Source organism: Callorhinchus milii, unplaced genomic scaffold, assembly GCF_018977255.1.
Source record: "Callorhinchus milii isolate IMCB2004 unplaced genomic scaffold, IMCB_Cmil_1.0 Scaffold18, whole genome shotgun sequence".
Taxonomy (NCBI): Eukaryota; Metazoa; Chordata; class Chondrichthyes; order Chimaeriformes; family Callorhinchidae; genus Callorhinchus; species Callorhinchus milii.
The window spans coordinates 6,659,682-6,681,382 of NW_024704759.1; the positions used below are offsets into that span (position 1 = coordinate 6,659,682).

At 44.8% G+C, this 21,701-nt stretch overlaps 1 protein-coding gene across 2 annotated transcripts in view; it reads right to left on the bottom strand.

The window, feature by feature from the left end:
* Positions 1–21,701, bottom strand: part of LOC103172959 (cadherin-22) — a 143,442-nt gene that overhangs the window by 54,376 nt on the left and 67,365 nt on the right. For both annotated transcript variants that reach the window (XM_042341765.1, XM_007885645.2), the window contains 4 exons: positions 15,350–15,517; positions 14,430–14,617; positions 6,391–6,644; positions 4,327–4,463 (listed from right to left, as the gene is read on the bottom strand). In XM_042341765.1, the coding sequence (XP_042197699.1) occupies positions 4,327–4,463; positions 6,391–6,644; positions 14,430–14,617; positions 15,350–15,517 (747 nt within the window). The remainder of the gene's footprint in view (positions 1–4,326; positions 4,464–6,390; positions 6,645–14,429; positions 14,618–15,349; positions 15,518–21,701) is intronic.

The following is a 21,701-nucleotide window of genomic DNA, read 5'->3' on the forward strand; positions in this document are numbered from 1 at the left end:
GCTCTGAATCACCAAGAGCTCCATCATAGTGGTTACCAAGATTGGCAGACCTCTGCTGCTGTTGAGATATTAATACGAGACCTAGAATGGTTCAAAGCAATCAAGCATCATTTTACATCATCTACAGTGTTCATTTTTTTGACAAATACACTTAAATTTGTTTTTAGCTGCAAATCTCTGTTATGATGGTAAAATGAAACGGAGAGCGAGAACAGCACAAGAACAACAACAAAGTTACATTTGTATAGTGTCTTTCACGTCTGGAGGACTTCCCAATGCGTTGGACAGTCAGTGTTTCAGACCCGAGATGGGGGTCAGGATCCGGGAGGGTGGAGGGCAGTGGGGGAAGCAGCGTGATTGAAAGCACGGTTGAAGAGGAGGATCTTGAGATGGGTCTTGAAGGAGGCAAGGGAGGGGACGAGGCGGAGGGACTGCGGGATGGAGTTCCAAAGGGTGGGGGCAGAAGGCCTGCCCACTAATGTTGGGGCGGGCGAGGTGGGGTTACGTGAAGCAGGCCGGAGCCCGCTGAGCGGGGGGAGCGGTCAGGATGGAAGGGGGTTAGGAGACTGCAGCGATGGGGGGAGCAAGGCCATGGAGAGAAGGTGAAAGAGGAGAGCTATAATGATAAACATAATCCTTATAGTTTGATATAGCACCTTATCACATTGACGAGACATTTCAAAACATGTCACAGGATTTTACTGTCAATTGTAGTGACTGTGTGTTTTGAAGGCAAATTTGTGCACAGCAATGTTCTACAAACAGCCATGAAGTGAGTGAACCATTTTGAACTTTTTTAAGTTTAACTAAAATTATATAGTATTTAGCAGGGCTAATTGTGGAACTACTCCTGATGTCTTGGTAAGTTTAACACAGTCAACCATTATGTGCTTCATTGTGCGTGTATGAGCGTATGTGTGTGTATGTCTAAGAGATGAAACACACAAAACCGGACAGTCCAGGCAGACCGAAGCTTCCCTGGATCTGCCGACAGTCTGAAGGTTAAACCATTTGCAATATAACAAAATATTCTGGAGTAATTAAAACTGCGTGAGAGAGAGAGAGAGAGAGAGAGAGAAAGTTCTGATGTCTGAATTGTTAATAAGGCTGCTTTTTGCAATTCATCGCCCAAAATAACTGCACAACCACTGCTCGGAATTCTGAGCTTGTGGGGTCCGGCATCAATCAGAGCCACACTCCGCTTGCATCTTAGTGCAAATAAGCCCACTCTGCAAGGAGAATCCCCTCAGCGCTCAATATTATAAATAACTCTGGATGCCTCTCGGTGGCCGTAATCCAATTTTATGGGTCAGCCGCCAGACGTAGGCTACTGTCTTGTAATTGGCTTTGAGGCGCCCACTGCCATCTCTGAGGTGTGGAGTCCTGTAGCTCAGTGGTTAGAGCACTCGCTTTGCAAGCGAGAGACCTGAGTTCAATTCCAGGCAGAGGGCGAAACCTTGGGCAAGTTTCCTTACTCCACACAGAGCCTAATAATAATCCCTCCAAAAACAATAATAAATTGGTCATTTTCAATCCACGACTGTTTGTGGGACATTGCTGTGCGCAATTGGCTGCCGCGTTCGCCCACAAAAAATACAGTCAATTCACTTTACAGTGTGTTCTGTGAAGCGCTTTGGGACGTCCTCCCGACGTGAAAAGTGCTATATCAAATGCAAGGATTATGATTATCATGGAGTCCTGGAGCTTAGTGGTTAGAGCACTCACCTCACAAGTGAGAGGATCCGGATTCGATTCCCGGACGGGGCAAAACCTTAGGCAAATTTCCTTACTCCACACAATTTACCAAGCAGTGAGCAGGAGCCCGGTTGTCAGTTGATTGGCGGATCATTTTCCGGGGGTAATAAGCCCTCAAAAAAAAAAAATTGGTCACTCAATCCATGACTGTTTGCGAAGTACTGCTGCTGCACAATTGACTGCCATGTTTCACCCACAATTGCACAATCGATTCACTTTACAATATGTTATGTGAAACTGTTTGAGACATCGCAACAACGCGGTAAGGCACTGTATCAAATGTAAGGGTTATTAGTAAGTTAGCACTAGTTGACTTTACAGTTAGAGTTATTATGGGGGCCAAGCAGATGGAACTTCAGCAAATTGCCCGTCGTAGTCGCCTTACTTTTCACCAGAATAGTACACAAGGTTTTCCAGTGAAAATTCTCTCAAAGGTGAGCAAGCATAACTTAACCAAATCCACAGGCTGGGTGTGGGGTGGGAGGAGAAGAAGGGAGTGGGTAGGCAATAGCTGTATTTTCCTTCATGATTATATTTGAACTCCCTTCTAATTTGAGATTCCTCTTGCAACCAATTTAGAAGAGTAGACTTCATTATCGCCTCGTTTTTATGACTAATGACACCCAACGAAGCAGAAAAGGTATTGAATAAGAGAGCGACTGCCTGGGATTTAATTGCAGCTCTAAACCAAGTAAAGAGAAATAGACACTGGAGGATAATAATTACTTCCTGCTGAGCTCATTAGTTTTGTGTTGGAAATTTAAACTTTTCTTCTTTCCCCAGTGCTTATTATTTCTGTCTGAGAATTTTTTTTCTGGGTAATGGGAAGCCAGAGGATTATTTTATGCATAGATCCTGAGATCTGTTCCATTGAATCAAACAGGCAGAAACCTGTGGAGTTCGGGGGGCTTCAGATTAATGGAAGTTTTTTTTGATGAAAACCGAAGGCTGTGTCCCCTCATAATATTCCTCTGCATGGACTTACCTAATTCCCTATTAAATGTTTTCTCTGTATCAGCAGCTGTCTCAGACAATTCAACCCATATTCAACAAGCCTGCTGTAGATTTTTTCCCTATGTTCCCTTTTCACAGGGAGTGTTACATTATAAATATATAATAATACTACGAATAATAATCCTGGCCTTTAACATCAGGGGATGTCTCAAAGTACAATGACTGTGTATTTTGTAGGCAACTAATTTGTACACAAACAGCCTTTTATCTGAGGATTGTTGGCTTGGATACTGGGCGAAACTCCTACATATATCTACAAAACCTTGGAATCATCATAGATTCTTTACTCTATGTTTCTAGTTAGCAGTTTTACAGAGCGAGAGAGAGAGAGATGGTGGGGATATGTATGTTAGTTGTCCTTCACCTGTGACTCCAGTCGGATTTGAAAAGGATTGTACAGTTACAACGCTCAAAAGCAAATACTGAATACAGGCTGACAAGGTTCACGCAAAATTTCCAATAAAGAACTTTGTCAAAGTGGCTTCTACGTGTAGTACACGGGAAGTGACATCAGAATGTTATACGCAGGACATGATGTCACCCGCAGCCTCATGACCGGAAGGCAGGAAGCCGGCGAATCATCTCCGGAGTTGGGTGCACTGTAAGTCAACCTCCTGCTAAACCAGAGCACGTTCTCACATAGCCGACCTCTGCTCTTGCTCACGCAGGAGCAACATAAACAGACTTAGCCTCAGCAATACGGAGCGTGAAGCAGCGTTCCAGAGGCTTAACAATAACTTAACTTATGGCAATGCGCTCCTGTCTTTTACCTGATCTGTCCGGCCCCACAATACCGAGTGTCTCAACACCACAACATCAAGTGTCTCAATACCACATCATCGAACATCTGAGTACCAAATTACTGAGCGGAAGCGTCAAGCCTAGGCCACAACTGGCTCTATTTACCTGGCTAAGGGGTCACCTTGGGACAGAGCTGTTAGAAACATCATCGTTTCGCACTGCACTTTCATTGTACAACATCAGCGTTGAAACTACAAAGTTACCAGATAAGCTGCACACCCGAGCTTGACGGAGAGCATGGTGATTCCTAACAAGAATTGGGATTAAGGGTGTTTGTGGCCAGATTGGTTTGAGGTTGAAGCTGGATCAATTCCCAGGCCTTGCCTCCCACTGGGAATGTGAATTGATCAGCCTGTGTCTGTGACCCAAACCGTCTCCACCCACAAACTCATCTCATGCATGAGCAAGGACCGATCCCTTGCATTAAGTTATCCAATGCTAAATCCTTCATCTTCCAGTGGCTGATCTTTGCTTTCCTTCTGTCTCCACCTTTTGTCTCTGATCCCTGTGAAGTTAAATGTTTTCCTACGTTCAAAGTCACCACGCTCTGTGTGCTCTGCCAATAGTCACTGACTCTTTCTCTTTTAATAACCTCACCTGAATCTTTCATCCTCATTTATTCCACAGTACAAAAAGTTTTTAAGATCCAGCAAGGTAACCCCTACTTTACCAGAGAGATTCTTTCCGTTGTCTTTCTGCCGGGTGAAATGACTTCAGATGTGTCCGGAAGGGCTTCACCCTTCGGGATACACGTACCTGCCTCCATTGCCACCATGGTGATATTGTGCCAGCCCGCCGTCTCCCGGTCCAGCCGCTTGGCCACAGTGATGGCTCCACTGTTGGCGTCCACATCAAATATTCTCTCCAGATCAGTGTTGCGGTCGATGGAATACCTGAAAGATCACCATTGAACGCTGAGTGACACTGAGAATACATCGGTGGCATATCTCCCCTCCCCCCCACCTCTCCCACCCAAACACAATCAACTGTGATCACATCCCTTCATTTAGAAGAGTTTAAACCAAAACGTAAGTCAATTGCTAGGTTTTCACCGACTTCTGTTGGGACTCATGGATGTACAGCACTGGAAAAGGCCTTAGCTACCTGCTGGCTCTGGCCTCCTGTACACATCCCTAGTCTCCTCCATTCCACCATGGATGGCCATCCTTTCAGCCACTAGACCACCATTTAACTATTTAACCCGCAATCCCTCCCCCTTGGCCCTTTCCTTCCTCGTCTTTAGATCACACCCGGAAGACCTTTCTCTTTGTCCGTGCCTATAGTCACTTCACGTCCCCCCCCCCCCGGCTTGGAATCGAGCTTCCACCACTGTTAAGCACTTTGACGGTTACTCTGACAATGTAGCTCTTCCCTGGTACAGTATTGGAGAGTCATCCTAGACTATGTGGGGCTTAAACCCACAACCTCCTGACTCAGAGGCGAGAGCGCTACCAATGCACCAGGCTGACACTTATGACGGAGAGTGCAGCAGTATGCAAATGTGTCACATTTGCCCATCTCGTAGTGTAGGAGGCGGACAAACACATAGGGACAGCGTGAGCTGAGTCTGCTGAAAACCACGTCAAAACCAAGAAAGTACATCACTTTGACTGCAGAGGTACACACTGTGATTGGAATATACGCTTGAATAAATTTTGCATCTAATATGTTAACACTTACTGCAAGTGACTGTTAATCAAGTACCTGTATTTACTGGAGTAACATTTCAATTTAAATCAAAGTAAATCTTAATAAAAGGCCGTGCAGGAGGAGTTGTTAACCAATTTGCTCAAAAAAAGGCAGAATTTTGCTCAGCATCTGTGCCAGTGTGCCTACCTTGAAGGAACAATTATTCCAAACCTAATTTGAACGGTATTAAACTGGACCTTTGGGTCAGCATGGCAGGATTGCAGAGACTATCATAAGACAGCTCATTTCATCTTATCCTCCAAGAATTCAATGACAATATACATAGGCACTGCCTGCATTTTGCAGTCATTTCTGTGAAGCGCTTTGAGACGTCCTTCCAGCATTAAAGGCACTGTATCAAATGCAAAAGTTAAAGGCGCTGTATTTTTTATAAATTTTATTTTACTGTTAATTCCTTACACTTACCTTAAGCTGTTTCTGATATGAGCTTAGCGTTCTGGCCTCAACCAGCCTACTGATCAGCTGATTTTTCTTCTGTGTGTAGAAATAATTCCTGGTTTCCACCCTGAAATTGGCCTCTCACAACCGAGAACCTATATCTGCTTGCCCTGCTGCTTGGGCATCTGATAGCGTTGCTTTAGGCTTAAGCTGATGGCTGTTGGAGATGGGAAAACTGCATTGTGGAAGACTGAGCCGGGCAGTGACCTGAAAACAAAATGTTGGCCACCTCTGCTGCCGATGACTAGGTTGGCAGTGGGTAAGGTAAATGAGTAACGTACTATCAGAGGCTAACATGTCTGCTGTGTGGCCACGCTCTCATTCTACAGAACACATCCCAGCAGAGCTGGTGTCAGTGACTGTAATGAGTAACTACGATAGAATAATTATCACCGTCAGATTTCAAGCAAGCCCTCAAGCCCGAATTGACCAGGTGGCTGCTTTTTACAAAAAAAGGACGAAAGGGAAATTGCAATAATAAATAAAATAACATTTGGTCACTCAATCCACTGTTGACTGTTTGTGGGACACTGCTGTGTGCAATTGGCTGCCGTGTTTAGCCTACAAAATATACAGTCTGTTACATATTCTGTAAAGGGCTTTGAGACGTCTCGACGACGTGATACAGTGCTATATCAAATGCAAGGATTATTATTATTCATGTTCTCTTACCTGATGGGGCTGTGCTTGAGGTCAGGGTCCCGCGCTGTTATAGCGCCAATGCTGCTCCCAACGCGGGCGTCCTCTTGCACCTCGATCACGTTTGTCCGCGAGGTAAAGACGGGTGGCTCGTCGACATCCTTCACCATGACCCTGACGCTGGTCCAGTCCTTGAACGAGCTGACGTTCTCGAACTGAGGAGCCATGTGCTTGTTTACTGCTTCTAGCAGCAGGCTATGAGTCCTCTTGCTCTCAAAGTCCAGTGGCTGAAAGAACAACAGCACCTGCTTAGACCCTCAGAACGGCAGAGATTTACAAGCACAGATGGAGGCCATTCAGCTAAGTTAGTGCCTGTGCTCATTAAGAGCTAACTGGGATTCACACCCATAACCTGCTGATCCTTTGTTCAATCAGATGGTTATTTGAAATAATTTTATTGGAGTGTGTGGAGTCCCATAGTGTAGTGGTTAGTGCATTTGCCTTGCAAGCAAGAGGACCTGAATTCGATTCCCTGGTGGGGCGAAACCACATGTAAGTTTCCTTACTCCACATGCCTCTGTTTACCAAGCAGTAAGTAATAACCTGGATGTGATGGTCGTTCGATCCATGACTGTTTGTGGAACATTGCTGTGTGTAATGGGCTGCTACATTTCACCCACAAAAACACTTTATGGTATATTCTGTGAAGTCCTTTGAGATGTCTCAATTATGTAATAAGGTGCTATGTCAAATACAAACATTATTATTATATATTGTAATTATTTCATGAAATTGGGTGTAGATCTGAATACAGATCAAAATGCCAGTCAGTCCTATTGATATTGGGGAGTGGTTTCTGGAGCATACTGAACTACACACACTTGCTGTTGGATATTATTAAAGCCCGAGATAATTACCAGTGCTAATTACCACATTTACTGCATTTTAACGCCCAGAGTTAAAGAGCAAACTTTTAAAGGATTTTGAAAAATGCACAGCACAGTGAGTTACAGTACCATTTCATGCAGTGACTGGATTGCTGCTCAGGTAACATTTTCACTTGGATGTTCTGTTTAATTCCAAGATGTCTTTACTTCTTTTACTCAACAGATCAAACAACTGAAGCCTTTCAGTGCCATTATTTTGAGTCAGACTCTTTCCAGTGACTGATTTTGTGTGTGTTTGGTCTCAGCGACAGGCATATTTGTGCCACTACATTGGCTGGAAATGTCAGTGCTGTCACATGAAATTGAAGAGTATGGAGCAGCTGCACACAGAGTGAAACTGAGAGGTCGGGGCGACGTGGGCAGAGAACAATGAGTGTTTGGCAAGTGCAGGCGACAACGGGAATATATTTAATACTGTAACCTAGTCCAGAACTGCTCGTTATTCTAGATGATGAAGTGATAGTCATCACGTTTGGATTTGGCATTCAGATGAGATGTTAAGCCAATGTCCCGTCTGCCTGTTCAGGTGGATGTTAAAGGTCCTATGGTACTACAGTATTCAAAAAAAGAAAGGAGTTTCTCTCTCTCGGTGTTCTGGCCACCAATCCCCCAAATAAAATTGGTCATTTGTTTTATGATTGTTTGTAGGACATTGCTGTGAGCAATTGTGCAGCCACATTTGCCACAGTCACTTCAGTTCATAGTAAATCCTGTGAAGCGCTTTCCAATGTGATGTGGAGAGGGAAGGTTCAGTTTGTCCAGAGAAAGGTTGGGTCAATGCGTGTATAAGGACAGTATCAATAATAGGAATTGGCTCTTTGGGTGACGTTTGCTCCAATTCTTAAAAGAATCAGCCCGGCTTCTTCCTCCCTGTACATAGCTAAGGCTCTGCCATAATCTCATCAGTGCTTTTCATATGTCACCTGGAAAATGTATTTATCGATGAAATGGGATGACTAATCTGAAGAAAAGCCTGTCGTTTCATACCCGATAATGGTCAGTGATGATTTACCCAAGTCTTTTATTTGCAGATTGAAATTGTGTAATGAAAATAAGCAAAGGAACATTACATGGTGGAGCATTAATCCTTGTGCAAATGTTAGCAACAGCTATTCAAACACATGTCTCTGTGCACTAACACCAACAGATTGGCACAGGGTGGCTAAGGACAGATTTAGGCTTTTATACACTTAACCAGAGTGGACCCTCATTTGCACTGAAAAGTAATTGGAAATTGTCTTATCTTGAAAGTGTCCTCTGATTTAGATATTTCTTAAGCATCCAGGACTGATGGTTTCTGTTCTCCTTGTCTTTGCATTAACTATCTCTGCTGCTGAAGGTTTCATTACCACCAGTAAGCTTTGAATAAACAGGAGAGGTTTGATGTTTTGCACTCGCCAGGGCTGTCTCATTTTACCACAGCATTATCTTTGGGTTTTGAGAAGAATGCTAAGTTAAAACATTGGAAGTGATGTCTTGGTGATCTGAAAGTAAATGCTAAAAGGGCCACTGTTACTGTAGAGACCGGACAGTCCATGCTTAACAATAAAACTATCGAGCAACAGAGGAGCTTAGGCAATTTCTGCTACATGCGTCTTTGGGCGACAAACTGCAATAGGGGATTGGATGGCAGGGAGGGTTAGAAAGGTCCGGGCTCAAGTCCGGTTCAACACTCCAGTACAATGCTGGAGGTGTGCTGCATTTTTAGAGGTGCTGTCCTTCAGGTGAGACGTTAAAATCAGGTCACAGGTCGCAGAGATAGTTGGGCAAAGTCATGGAGCCATTTGAACATGAGGACAAGGAACTTGATATTTGAAAAGAGAAGGGAGTTTCTCCTGGTGTCCTGTAAAGTGCTTTGAGGTGTCTCGATGACGTGATGAGGTGTTGTATCACATGCAAGGATAATTGTTATTTCTATTATTTTGACCTGCAGTTTGCTTGACTTCTTTTGCTTCAGTTTCACTTTGTGCTGCACATGTGTCCCTGGAAAAGGGTGAGTTTTGATAGATTAGATGCATCATCGTTTTGCTTTAAATAGATTCCCTCTCTATTGTCCTCAGTCGATGCTCCAGCTTTGCAACCATCCATCTGTCCATTCCCCTTGGAGGACTGATGGCGGTGTATCTGTCTGTCTGAGCTCCTGGTATCTGGTATGTCAAATGTGCTTGATGGATCTGGCACTCTGGGGAGCATCTAACCTGGTTGACAGAGCTCTGATTTGGGTTATTTGAATGTTAGGACTTTAGGCTTTGAAGATAATTGATATTCATCCGTGCTAGAAACTGACATACAGCCTTTGCCAGAGTTACTCGGCTCAGTCATTCGGTGGAATTTCTCCCAAACATTATAGCAACAGAGAGCACAAGGGCAAAACATTCACCTGCTCTAAGCCTATAAGACTATTTTATTATTAATAATAAAACTCCTTGCATTTGATATAGCATCCTATCACGTCTCACGTCATCTTCGGGATGTCTCAAAACTCTCCACAGGATGTACTATGGATTGACTGTATTTTGTGCCAGTTTGTGCATAGCAATGAGCCACAGACAGCCATGGAGTGAATGACCAATTTTGCCTTAAAATTTAAGTGCAATATCATGGGACCCTCTTCAATCAGTATTAAATCTGCGATTCGGGCTCTCTTTCTGTGAGGAATCAAGTATTAAATTCAAGTTCTAGTCAACAACTGATGTCTGCACAACACTGTAGGAAGTAGTTGAGCATTTATCTTTAGATAAAGTGGGTGAGTGAATATAGTTATAAGCAAAGGCACGTAATGTTAAACTTACAGCTGAGATGGTTACAAGTGAATGAAGCTGGTTTATTTGGGTGGGGGGGGTGGTGGGGGGGAATGGTCATTTTTACCGTCAAGGTTAGGGCTGGGAAATCAGGCACGTACTGTTTCAGACACATAATGCCACCTTGAAGTCTCTCCTAATCAGGTATAATAGGAGGGTATCGAACCTTACTTTTGATACTGCGCCTATAATGTTCAAAACATCTTGAAGTGCTTCACTAGTATTGCCTGTAGGAAGTAAAAGTAGAGGTTGGGATGCAGGCCATTGGATCAAATTCACCATGAATTGGCCTCAGACTCACAATGAAGGTGGCTTTTGTGACCCTGCCTCTCAAGCCTGAGTAGCCCCTCTGCACTGGGGGCACTATTCCAGGTATGGGCTGGCTAGAGCATGGGACAGTTTGAGCAGCGATTTCTGTTTGTATTTCAGCTTTAAAGCCCTCCATGGTCTTGCTCCATCCTACCTCTGTGACCTATTAAAACTTCACCAAGTTGTCTGCTCCCTCTGTTCGTCAGGCACTGGCCTGCTCCCCGTCCCCTGCCCTACCTGCTTCACTGTCGGCGGTCAGGCCTTCAGCCTTTCCGCCCCCACCCTCTGGAACTCCATGCAGGAGACCCTCCGTGTCGCCCCTTCGGCCACCTCCTTCAAGAATTTCCTTCAATCATCATCCCTCCTCCACGCCATTGCCCTCACCCCCTCTCTGACCCCAACTCCCAGCTCGGGTGTAAACCCCTCAGTGTCCTGCACCTTGGGACGAACTCCCGATATGAAAGTATAAATGCAATTTTGTTGTTGTTTGTTGTTATTCCTGTTGTCAGGATTGAAATCTGGCTGATTTAGCAGTGTCAGCAGGCGGCCGGTCTGTTTGCCATGTTTATTGTTGCCTCGGGCTTTCTGGACAATGGGAGCAATGTGCTCTATGCAGTCAGCTTTTAATACAGTGAAGAGTTGATGGGAGATGTTGGCAAACACAAAGTGTGTCAGAAGGGAAGATGTACAGTTACAGCATGGTCCTGACTAATGAGCTGATTGCTGCAGTGAGACTGGGAATAGCCTTCAGGGTATACAGCTGTAGCCGTGGTGACACAGCTCGCGTCTTCCTTTTATTGTTTTCCTCTTTGCTTCCCTCCTTCCTTCCTCAGCCCCAAGATCATTGATTTATTTATGCCCCCGTAGCTGCGAGTTACCAACAACTCTCCACATGGGAATGACAGAGACTCTCACACTCTCTCTCACTCTCTCACTCACTCACTCACTGCAACCGCAAGATATCCCCGCTGAACCAGATGAGAATCGCTCTCTCTCGTGTTGATTTCAACCACTTAAGGAGAGTTATACGTTTTCTGAAATGTGCCAACTTTTCTATACTGCAGTATCAGTATGAGCTGTTCTGTCTGCTAACTGAAGCTCTCTCCTCTAATCCCACCTGTGATCTTTCCCCTTCGTGTCTGTGCTGGTATTTGCTCACCCACTGGAGCTCTCTCCTCTGATCCCATTCTTTGCTCTTTCCCCACAGTGTCTGTGCTGGTGAAACCATATCTCCCTCACGCTGCACTATAGCATGACCCATTGTATCGCAAGATATCATTTGACGGTGCCCCTGTCCACCTTGTTATAATGGAGCCCAACTTTATGCGCATGCTCAGGTGGCACATCCTTGCTTCCTGTACAGGTGGACTTTAAAGATCCCATGGAATTGGGTGCTATATAAATGCAAGTTGTTGTTTTATAGATTCATAGAATGCTACGGCACAGAAGGAGGACATTCGGCCCATCGAGTCTGTGCCGGCTCTTTGACAGAGCAAGTCACTTTCACTAACCCCAATCACCAGCTTTCTCCCCATAACTCTGCAAACCCGTCTTCCCCAGATACCTGTCCAGTTCTCTCTTAAAAGCTGTTATCGAATCGGACTTCACTGCCCTTTCAGGCAGATCATTCCAAATTCGAACAACTCGCTGAGTGAAAAAATTTCTTCTAACCTCCCCTCTGCTTCCTTTGGTAGATATCTTAAAACTGTGACCACGGGTCACAGACACACCTACCAGCGGAAACAGCTTTTCCCTATCTCGCCTGTCGAAACCTTTCATGATCTTGAAGACCTCTATCAGGTCCCCGCGTAACCTTCTCTGCTCTAATGGGAAAAGTCCTAACTTCTCCAGCCTGTCCTCATAGCTAAGGTTCCCCATTCCTGCTATCATTCTCGTGAATCTCCTCTGCATCCTTTCCAGTGCCTTAATGTCCTTCCTGAAGTAAGGTGCCCAGAACTGGACACAGTACTCCAGCTGAGGCCTAACCAGTGTTTTGTATAGATTAACCATAAACTCCCTACTCTTATACTCTATGCCCCTACTAATAAAGCTCAGTACACCAAATGCCCTTTTTACTGCCTTATCTACCTGCCCCACTACCTTTAATGATTCGCTTACTTGAACACCCCCCTTAAGATTGAGCTACCAAGTCTATATTGCCTCCTATCATTTTTCCTATCTAAGTGTATCACCTCACACTTATCCACATTGAAATCCATCTGCCACATGTCAGCCCATTCCACCATTCTGTGTATGTCTGCTTGCAGTTGGTTACAGTCCTCCTCACTATTTACTACCCTACCCAACTTTGTAACATCTGCAAACTTGGAAATAGTGTTCTCTATGCCCAAGTCCAGATCATTAATTTATATTAGAAAGAGCAGTTGAAAAGAGAAGGGAGTTTCTCCTGATGGCCCTGGCCGACAGTCCCCTCAAACTGCTGTGCACCACTGACTGCCGTGTTTCTCCCCCAAAAAATATAGAGTCAATCCAGCACAATATATTCTGTGAAGTGTGAAACGACGTGATAACGACTCGGATTGTTCACTCAAAATTGTTCACTCAAATGACTTGGATTGTTCACTCGATCCACAACTATATCAAATGCAAGGATTATTTATTTGTTTGTTTGTTTATTAACATTAATTAATTAACTTCAGCCTTGTGATGAAACTGCTCTTTTGTGAGGGGCACAGTCGGTAATGAAACACAACATCATCGCTGTATCCCTCTCAGAGCCAGCCCACCCCATGCAGAGCCATCACCCACTGTCTAGAACGTGGCTTAAAAAGAGTTGTATTTCAATGAACCAAGTGGCTGAAACTGCCAAAGTTGAGATTAAATGTTATTTTCATCCACAAAATTCACAGTCAACAACTTCACAGTATAAATAAATAATATATAATAATTTGTTCAATTAATCCACAACTGTTTTTGGCACACTGCTGAGTGCAATTGACTGCCACGTTTTGCCCACAAAATATACAGTCAAATTCAGTTTGCAGCATATTCTATGAAGTGTTTTGAGATGTCTTGAAGACGTGATATTATGCAAGGATTATAATTATTATTTTATTATCCTGTGAAGCTCTTTGAGATGTCTCAAAGGCTTGATACGGCGCTGTATCAATTGGAAGGATGATTATTATTAATATTAATATTTTGTACTATCCTGGCTGAGGCAACTTTTCAGAACTCACAGGAGCAAGAGCTTATTATTTGTCTGCATCAGGACCTCGCGTAGTATGGCTCAGGTAGATGAGTCAGGGGAAGCTCGGAGGAACACACTAAGAATAGCATTCCATTGGGCTTTCACAGTAATGGCCCAAACTCCCAATGGCGACATCAAAGGGGCTCAATGCTTAAAGGCGTGACTGGTAATTAGGATGCCTCTTGCTCACATCTTAGTTCTTCCTGTTTTCTATGCCCAAGAGGTGCATGCATCCTCCAGGATTAGCTTCGCTGATGCTCAGGCATAGAGCAGCCTTCGAAAGAGGTCAGTTTCTGACACCGTCCAGGATCGCAGCAGTCGCTATCACATCGGAGCGAAAATGAAAGGTCTCAGCCTTCGATCAGCAAACCACCAGGAAGAGCTACGCCATATTGCGGGGAGATAGCAAGAGGCATGTCTGGGAACAGAACTCCCCAGAAATTAGATGGAGTCTTGTCTTCTGGAAATCTAACCTGTGACTGAACCAAATTCCAGCAAGCTGAAGCATTTTTTTAAGCCATGTTCTATCTGGCAGTGGGCAATGGCTTTGCATGTGGTGAGGGGTGGCTCTGTGAGAGATACAGCGATGATGTTGTGTTTCCCTGCCATGAATATCACACTTAGGACCCATAATGTGAAGAAACAAAATGGGAGGGGGGTGGGCAGACATTTTCTTTTGGTTTTCCTTTTTCTTCCTCTCTTTTATCTCCCTACCACACCCTGCTTCCAGTCAGGCTCAGACTGAAAGCCTCCCTCACAATGCTCAATAGGCACAATGCACCCTCCCAGCGAGGTCAGCCTTACCTTTTTGAGAATGATAATGCCTTCTTGTGCTTCTGTGTCTGTGATGACCCTGAAGGTGTCCGAGCCATCCTCCTCCTTAAGAACATAGACCATCTCCGAGTTCAGACCCAGATCCACGTCCTCCGCTCTCACCCTGCCCACAGTGGAGCCCACAGCCGCTGACTCCAGCATGGTCAGCTGGTACAGCTCTGAAAGAGAGAGAAAGAGATGGAGGGATTAAGGCAGGGAGACCCAGAGGTTAGGGATGGTGAGGACCATTTTTAGGGCAATGTAGCTCAGACTCTGGTGCTTGTATCTCCTTTACTCCTCCAACCACCACGCCCCCCCCTCCCCCCCAACCTCCTGTTGGAGATCAACTAACTCAGCATGTGTCGCAATTCAAACCTACATCCTTTTGGTCACCCAGTGGATCAATAACCAGTGTCTTCACCCACTAAGCTCTTTGTAACGATTTCCTTTGCTTTGCTCAGGTTCTCCCCCAAGGGGTTTCCCATTATAATTCCACTTTGTCAAAAATTCTGTGTGAAATATTGTGTTGAATCTTTACCCTTATTTTTACCTCTATTGATGTATAAATTCCCTCTTTGACTTTTCTCTCCCACTTTTTCACCTTCTCTCTCGAATACTTTCACTGGGGCACTGTTCTGATACATTGCCCGAGAGGCTGTTGTTGCGATGCGTTAACAGTGAGAGTTGGCAAGTTATTTGCACACAGCGAGACCATGGTCTAATGTGACATGCACACCTTCTGGATAGGGCTCAGAGAAACTTGGCTGATTCTTACCTCCTTTACCCACCCACAGCCTGTAGCTGAAATCTCCTAACTCGCCCCAGATGTGAGTGAGTAACCTCCTGTGCGGTCAGTGATGCCCATCACATGGCAGTGCCTTTACCCAGCCCGGGTCATCGGAGATACTTACTCTGAGTGAACCGCGGAGGGTTGTCGTTGATGTCGGTGATGGTGATGGTGACGGTGGTGGATCCAGACAGGCCGCCCATCTGACCCGCCATGTCTTTGGCCTGAATCACTAACACGTAATGGTCCCGTTTCTCCCGGTCCAGGTTTGCCACAGCCGTTCGGATTATTCCTGCACACAGCAGAGAGAAGACAGATCAAAGTTTCAAAGCTCCTTTCTCTGATATTGGGTAGCAATTTAATAATAATAATACTGGTACTGCTAATAATAAACTTTGCATTTGATATATCACCTTATCACTTTGTCAAGACGTCTCAAAGCGCTTCACAGGATATACTGTAAAGTGCAATCTGTATTTTGAGGGTGAAACACAGCAGCCAATTTTCACACAGCAATTCTCACTAAGAGCCATGTAGTAAGTATTGTTAGCAGAACACCGGGTGAAACTCCCTTCTCTTTTTGAATAGTGCCATGGGATCTTTTAACATCTGCCTGAAAAGGTTTATTGTCTCATCTGAAGGACGGCACCTCCAACAATACAACATCCCCTCCCAGCACTGCACTGGTGTGTCACCTTAGATTATTTGATTCCAAATCTCGACAGGGGCTTGAACCCACAACCTTCTAACTCAGAGACAAGAATACTACCACTACGCCGGGCTGACACACAATTTAATGATAACGTTCAAAAAGATTCCCTAACATCATTTGAAATAGAAGACATAAAAAGACATTTCTCCCCGTGTCCTGGCTACCAATCCTCCAGGAAAATTAATCATACATTTCATGGCTATTTGTGGGTCGTTGCTGTGTGCAAATTGACTGCCACATTTGCCTAGAGTTAGTCACAACATTGTAATTACTTGTTAAGCACTTTGAGATGTTTTGACTTTACAGAAGCTATATCAAATGCATGATTATAATTATTATTAACCATCTTGCCAGCTCTTATAATAATAATACTGATAATCCTTGCATTTGATGTAGTGCCTTATAACGTTGTTGAGACGTCCCAAAGCACTTCACAGAATATAGCACAAAGTGGAGTGACTGTATTTTTTAGGCGAAAGGCAACAGGCAATGGCGCACAGCAGTCAAACAGCCCACAAACAGTCGTAAAAACAAATAGAGAGAGAGAAGACGGAGAGTTGGGGAAAGAGAAATAGAAATAGGAGAAGGAACACAGAGAGAGATTACTTTCCCTAAAATGTTACATTAAATTTTCAGCATTTATCAAGGCTGAGAACACCAACTTGGTTTAACTGAAGTTTAATTGGTAAATTCAGTCCTGTACATTTATATTTTGTGAAGCGCTTTGAGCTGTCCCCCTGCCATGAAAGGTCCTATACCAAATGTAAGGATTATTATGATTATTATTAAATGATGTCACTGCTCAGATCACTTGCAGTCTAATTCCTGCCACAAATGTCTTGTTAGTGAACAACCCAGCTGACAAGTCTTTGGCATGTTGCTGAAACATGTCCTGAGAATTTGATCAACAACAGCAATAACTTGCATTTAAACAGCGGCCTTCAGGCTGGAAAGCTTCTTGGAGCGCTGCAGTGGTAGGGTTGGATGCTAAGCGGGGGGTGGGGGGCGGAGAGATATGGGGTAGGGGAAGGTTTTATGGATTTAAAGAGGTAGAGGCATTGAGGCAGGGAGTTTCAGATGTTAGGGGTTTAATGGCTCGGCCCCCAGCGACGGTGAGTAGGGGTTAGGGGTATGCAGCAGGCCTGAGTCAGTTGAGTGAAAAGGTTGGGTAGAGGAGTGGGGTATGAGCAGATCAGAGAGGTGCTTAGGTGTGAAGGGACTTGTATTTGAGCACGAAGAGTTTGAAATGGATCAGTATCCAATGCTTTGTTAAACGTAACCCAATGTCTTAAACCTCCCCTGATGGAGCTGGGTGGGAAATGTAACCTTCGAGAGTCTTGGGGATTGTACGGGCTTTTATATGTCACTTAAAGAGAACACTTCTTTGACAGAAAGCTCAAATACCAGGACATCGCAGCAGCACAGCTCCAGAGGCTTGAGGTTAACTGGATTTTTTTTCTCGAGGCTGTAAATGCCGGGATGTCTTTACTGGAATGTTTTGTAACCTTCATTTGTGAATTGTTTTGCGGGAAGGATGGTGTCAGTGTGAACTGTAATTGTCTTCTTCAGGTCAGCGCTGATACAAAGCCAGTGCAGTGGATAACCCGCAGCTGCTACTGTCAACTCCCCCACACCTGTCTCTCAAACATACACACTGTACCGCTCCATCTCTCTCACACATACTCTGCTTTTCCATCTCTCTCTCTCTCTCTCTCTCTCACACACACACGGCATACACAGTCTGTCATACACACATGCACACTCACACATACACTGTCTCTCACACACACATACACACACTGCCTCACTCACAGACACGCACAACACACACATACATTGCCTCCCTCTTTTTTTTCACACATACACACACACACTCGCTCACATTCAGATACACTTATCTTGATGGCCAGGGCACTATGAGAAATTCCCTTCTCTTAGCATCCAGGCACATTAGGGTATTTCATTTTTAAACCCAAATTATTCACATGAATCAGGGACCATAGGACCACGATACACCCCAGACCCAGAGACTTCAGCGAGCTGGCATGCCAATTGAAAACGAATGAATCTTTTACTTCAATCTGGTTGTTTGATGCTCGGTTGTGGCTGGCTTGCTCCCTGGCTTTGAAGTGCAGATCTTGGATTCCCGAATGACTCGCCTACCTTTCTGAAGCTAAAATGGTAACTCGTGTCACCGCTGATAAGGATCAGATCACCTGCGGTCTAATTCCTGCAAATGAATGCCTTGTTAATTAAACAATCCAGGCATAGCAAGCCCTTGGGGGTGCATTTGGAGTCTCTTCCTGCTTGAGTGATGGTGATTGCATCTGGTCAGCCAGCGCTGAGCCAATCATCATGTATTCATCCCTATGGAGTTCAGTGTTACTGGAAAGTGTACTGACGGTTTGATCCCATCTGTAACCACAACCTCAAACAAGGGCTGGGACAATTTATTAATGAGCGGTTCTGTTAATCTGCCTCATCTGCACCACAGTGAAGTCTGCTTCTTATTCTCATCCCCTTTGTCTCCGCTGTCATCATCACTTATGGAAATACGGATGAGGAGAAATCTATTTTATATGGCTGTAAACTTGCAAAGCAACACAAATACTTATATTTCAGATAAACAGGTGGACTTTAGGGATCCCATTGCACTACTCAACAAGAGAAGGGAATTTATCCTGAAGTCCTGGCCAACAATACCCCAGATAAAATAGTTTCCTTCACCGAAGGCTCGGTCGAAGAGGAGGGTTTTGAGATGCTCCTTGAAGAAGGCAAGGGGGGAAGCGAGGTGAAGGGAATGTGGGATGGAGATTCTTAGAGTGGGGCAGAAAGGCTGAAGTCCCGACACCGATGATGGGGCAGGCCGGGTGGGGTCATGGAGCAGGCCAGAGCCTGCTGAGCGGAGGGAACGGACAGGTTGATGCGAGGCCAGCAGTTTTGCAGAGGTAGGATGTGGCAAGGCCATGGAGGGCCTTGAAGGTGAGGATGAGGATTTTGAACTGTATCCTCCAGGAGATGGGGAGCCAATGGAGCCCGGTGGGGGTGATGGAGTCACGGGGCCTGGTGCGGAAGATGACATGAGCTGCAGAGTTCTGGATGATCTGCAGCTTGTGGAGGGAAGAGTTGGGAAGACCGACAAGCAGGAAGTTGGCATAGTCGAGCCTAGATCCCTTAAAGGGATTAAGGGATATAGGAATAAGGCGGGTAGGTGGAGTTAGAATAGATCAGCCATGATCTTATTGAATGGTGGGGCAGGCTCGAGGGGCCGAATGGCCTACTCCTGCTCCTAATTCTTACGTACTTATGTAGATGTGATGGATGCATGGCTGAGGGTTTCAGTGACCTGAATGCTGAGGCATGTGATGTGTGGATGTTATTGTTAGTCTTGTGCTTCTGCGATATTTCTCGAAGAGTTTTTTTTAAAAAAAAGCAAAGTGTTGAATTTGTCCCCCAGGGTTTGATTTTTGGCTTTCTGCTGAGATGGGAGTTCTCGGCCAGGGTGGGAGTTGCGATACTATAAATTCCTCTGGGCTGTGTGCATGACAGGGTGATGAGCGAGATGAGCAAGAGTAGTCACCCTGAGCACCAGTGTGAACGACTGTGGATGTTAAGGGCCTAACAACTCCTTCACCTGGTTTCCGAACCCGGATCCTCTTGCTTGCAAGGCGAGTGCGCTAACCACTATGTGACTCCAGTTAACCCATGGGATATAACACATCTGTATATTGTATCAAAGATTAACCCCCATAGCGCACAATAGATCCTGTTTTCAGTGTGTGGTGAAGACCGTCCTAGTTTAATGTTATTTTCCAGGTAATAGACTGACTTTAACACGAACAATGTGAATTGACTTCGAAATTGCTCGTTTGAGCAGCCCAGTGCTGTGGATTACCTGTCGCGCACCGCGGCGCTCACACAGCACTCGGGGAAATTAACTCTTCACTTCAAACGAGGCGGCAGCCAGTGGAGAAGCGAGGAACAAAAGCTCAAGAAATGAAAACTAATTTAAGCGTCCGTCAAAAGAAGATTAAAAGGTATGTCTCGAATCCTTTCAGGAACACGTGTGACAACATTTTTATAGCAGCCGGACCCCTCGGCAACCCTCTGGGCCGAGTGGGGGTCAGTGGGAATGTTTTCCTCTGTCTTTTTTGCTGATACGTGGGCAAGGTCACAGCCAGTTTTAACGTGACATAGAGGTGACAGGCTGATTAAACCTGAGCTCAGGATTTCTGCACGCTCTTTACATTTTAATACATTGGGGGAGCTGATGGCTCAGAGCTGCATAATAATAATAATAATAATAATAATCCTTGCATTTGATATAGCGCTTTTCACGTCTTCTCGACATCTCAAAGCGCTTCACAGAACACACTGTAAAGTGAATTGACTGTATATTTGTGGGCGAACGCGGCAGCCAATTGCGCAAAGCAGTATCCCACAAACAGTCGTGGATTAAAAATGACCAATTTATTATTGTTTTGTTTTGGAGGGATTATTATTAGGCTCTGTGTGGAGTAAGGAAACTTGCCCAAGGTTTCGCCCTGACCTGCCTGGAATTGAACGCAGGTCTCCCGCTTGCCAAGCGAGTGCTCTAACCACTGAGCTATAGGTCTCCACTGTAGTAAGTAAGCAAGATGAAATCGATTCACATTGTTAAAGTTATATTACATATGTTACATTGAGTAACGTAAAACTAGGATAACCCCAACTAAACCCTGGTAAGTGTCGGGTAAGGGGGTCTAACATGCGCCATGTGCTAACTTTCACCGTCCACAGCCGTGCTATCAGCCCCAACGTCCCAAAACACTGGAACTCTCTCCTTCAATTCCTCCGCCTTACCTCCCTCCTCCATCCCCATTTTCGGATGAGGCCTCAAGAGTTTTCCCTTCCCCTCCCCCCCCACAAGTAATGATTGCAGAATGCCTCAGATTAGTCTGAATTGTTTTCTATGCTGGACTGTTGGATTGTGCAGGTTCCAGGCCATTATTAAGGATTCGTAAATTAATTCTCCAACTGGTAAAGGTCACTCCGAGTTGGCTGTAGGTGATGTACTTATTTAATCAATCAAACTGGCACACATGTCACTGTCTTGCCAAGCCTGAGATCAGGAGAGCAATTTGCTGTATGTCTGTTAGTTTTACGGAATAAAACAGGGTGAGAGAAACAACAACAACAACAAATTACATTTGTATAATGCCTTTAACAACGAAGGGCAGCCCAAGGCACTGAAAAGACATTCTGCAACACAGATAGAAATAGAAATGATGGAGGAAGGATAAAAGCTGAAATAACAAAAGGTTCTCAGAACATCCAGACCTGCTGTTGTCCCCTTGTGGTAGTGCAGCGTGACCAGTGCACTACTCAGCAGGAAGAGAACTTCCGAACTTAGCTGATTTGACAATCTCGCCCAGGATTGTGTTTTATTGGTTATCGCTGCCTCACTGTTTGGACATGCTGAGCGATGAGTTAACTAACCCCCTGAGGTCTCTTTGAGCTTCCCCGTTGGCAAGTTGCTTTTTACTTCTATTCCTTGCTTATTCCCCCTCGTGTGTCTACAATTGTGTCCCTTTATCCTAAGAACCGTAGAGATTTACAGCACAGAAAGAGGCCACCATGACTGTAGGGACTCTCTGAAAAAGCTGTTCATTTTATCCTTTTTTCTGCTTTTCCCCAAACTACGCTTCTAGACGTCTCCTTGTTAGATATTTATCTAATTCCCTTTTAAAAAATTAATATGGATGCTGCCTCAACCAATGGCATT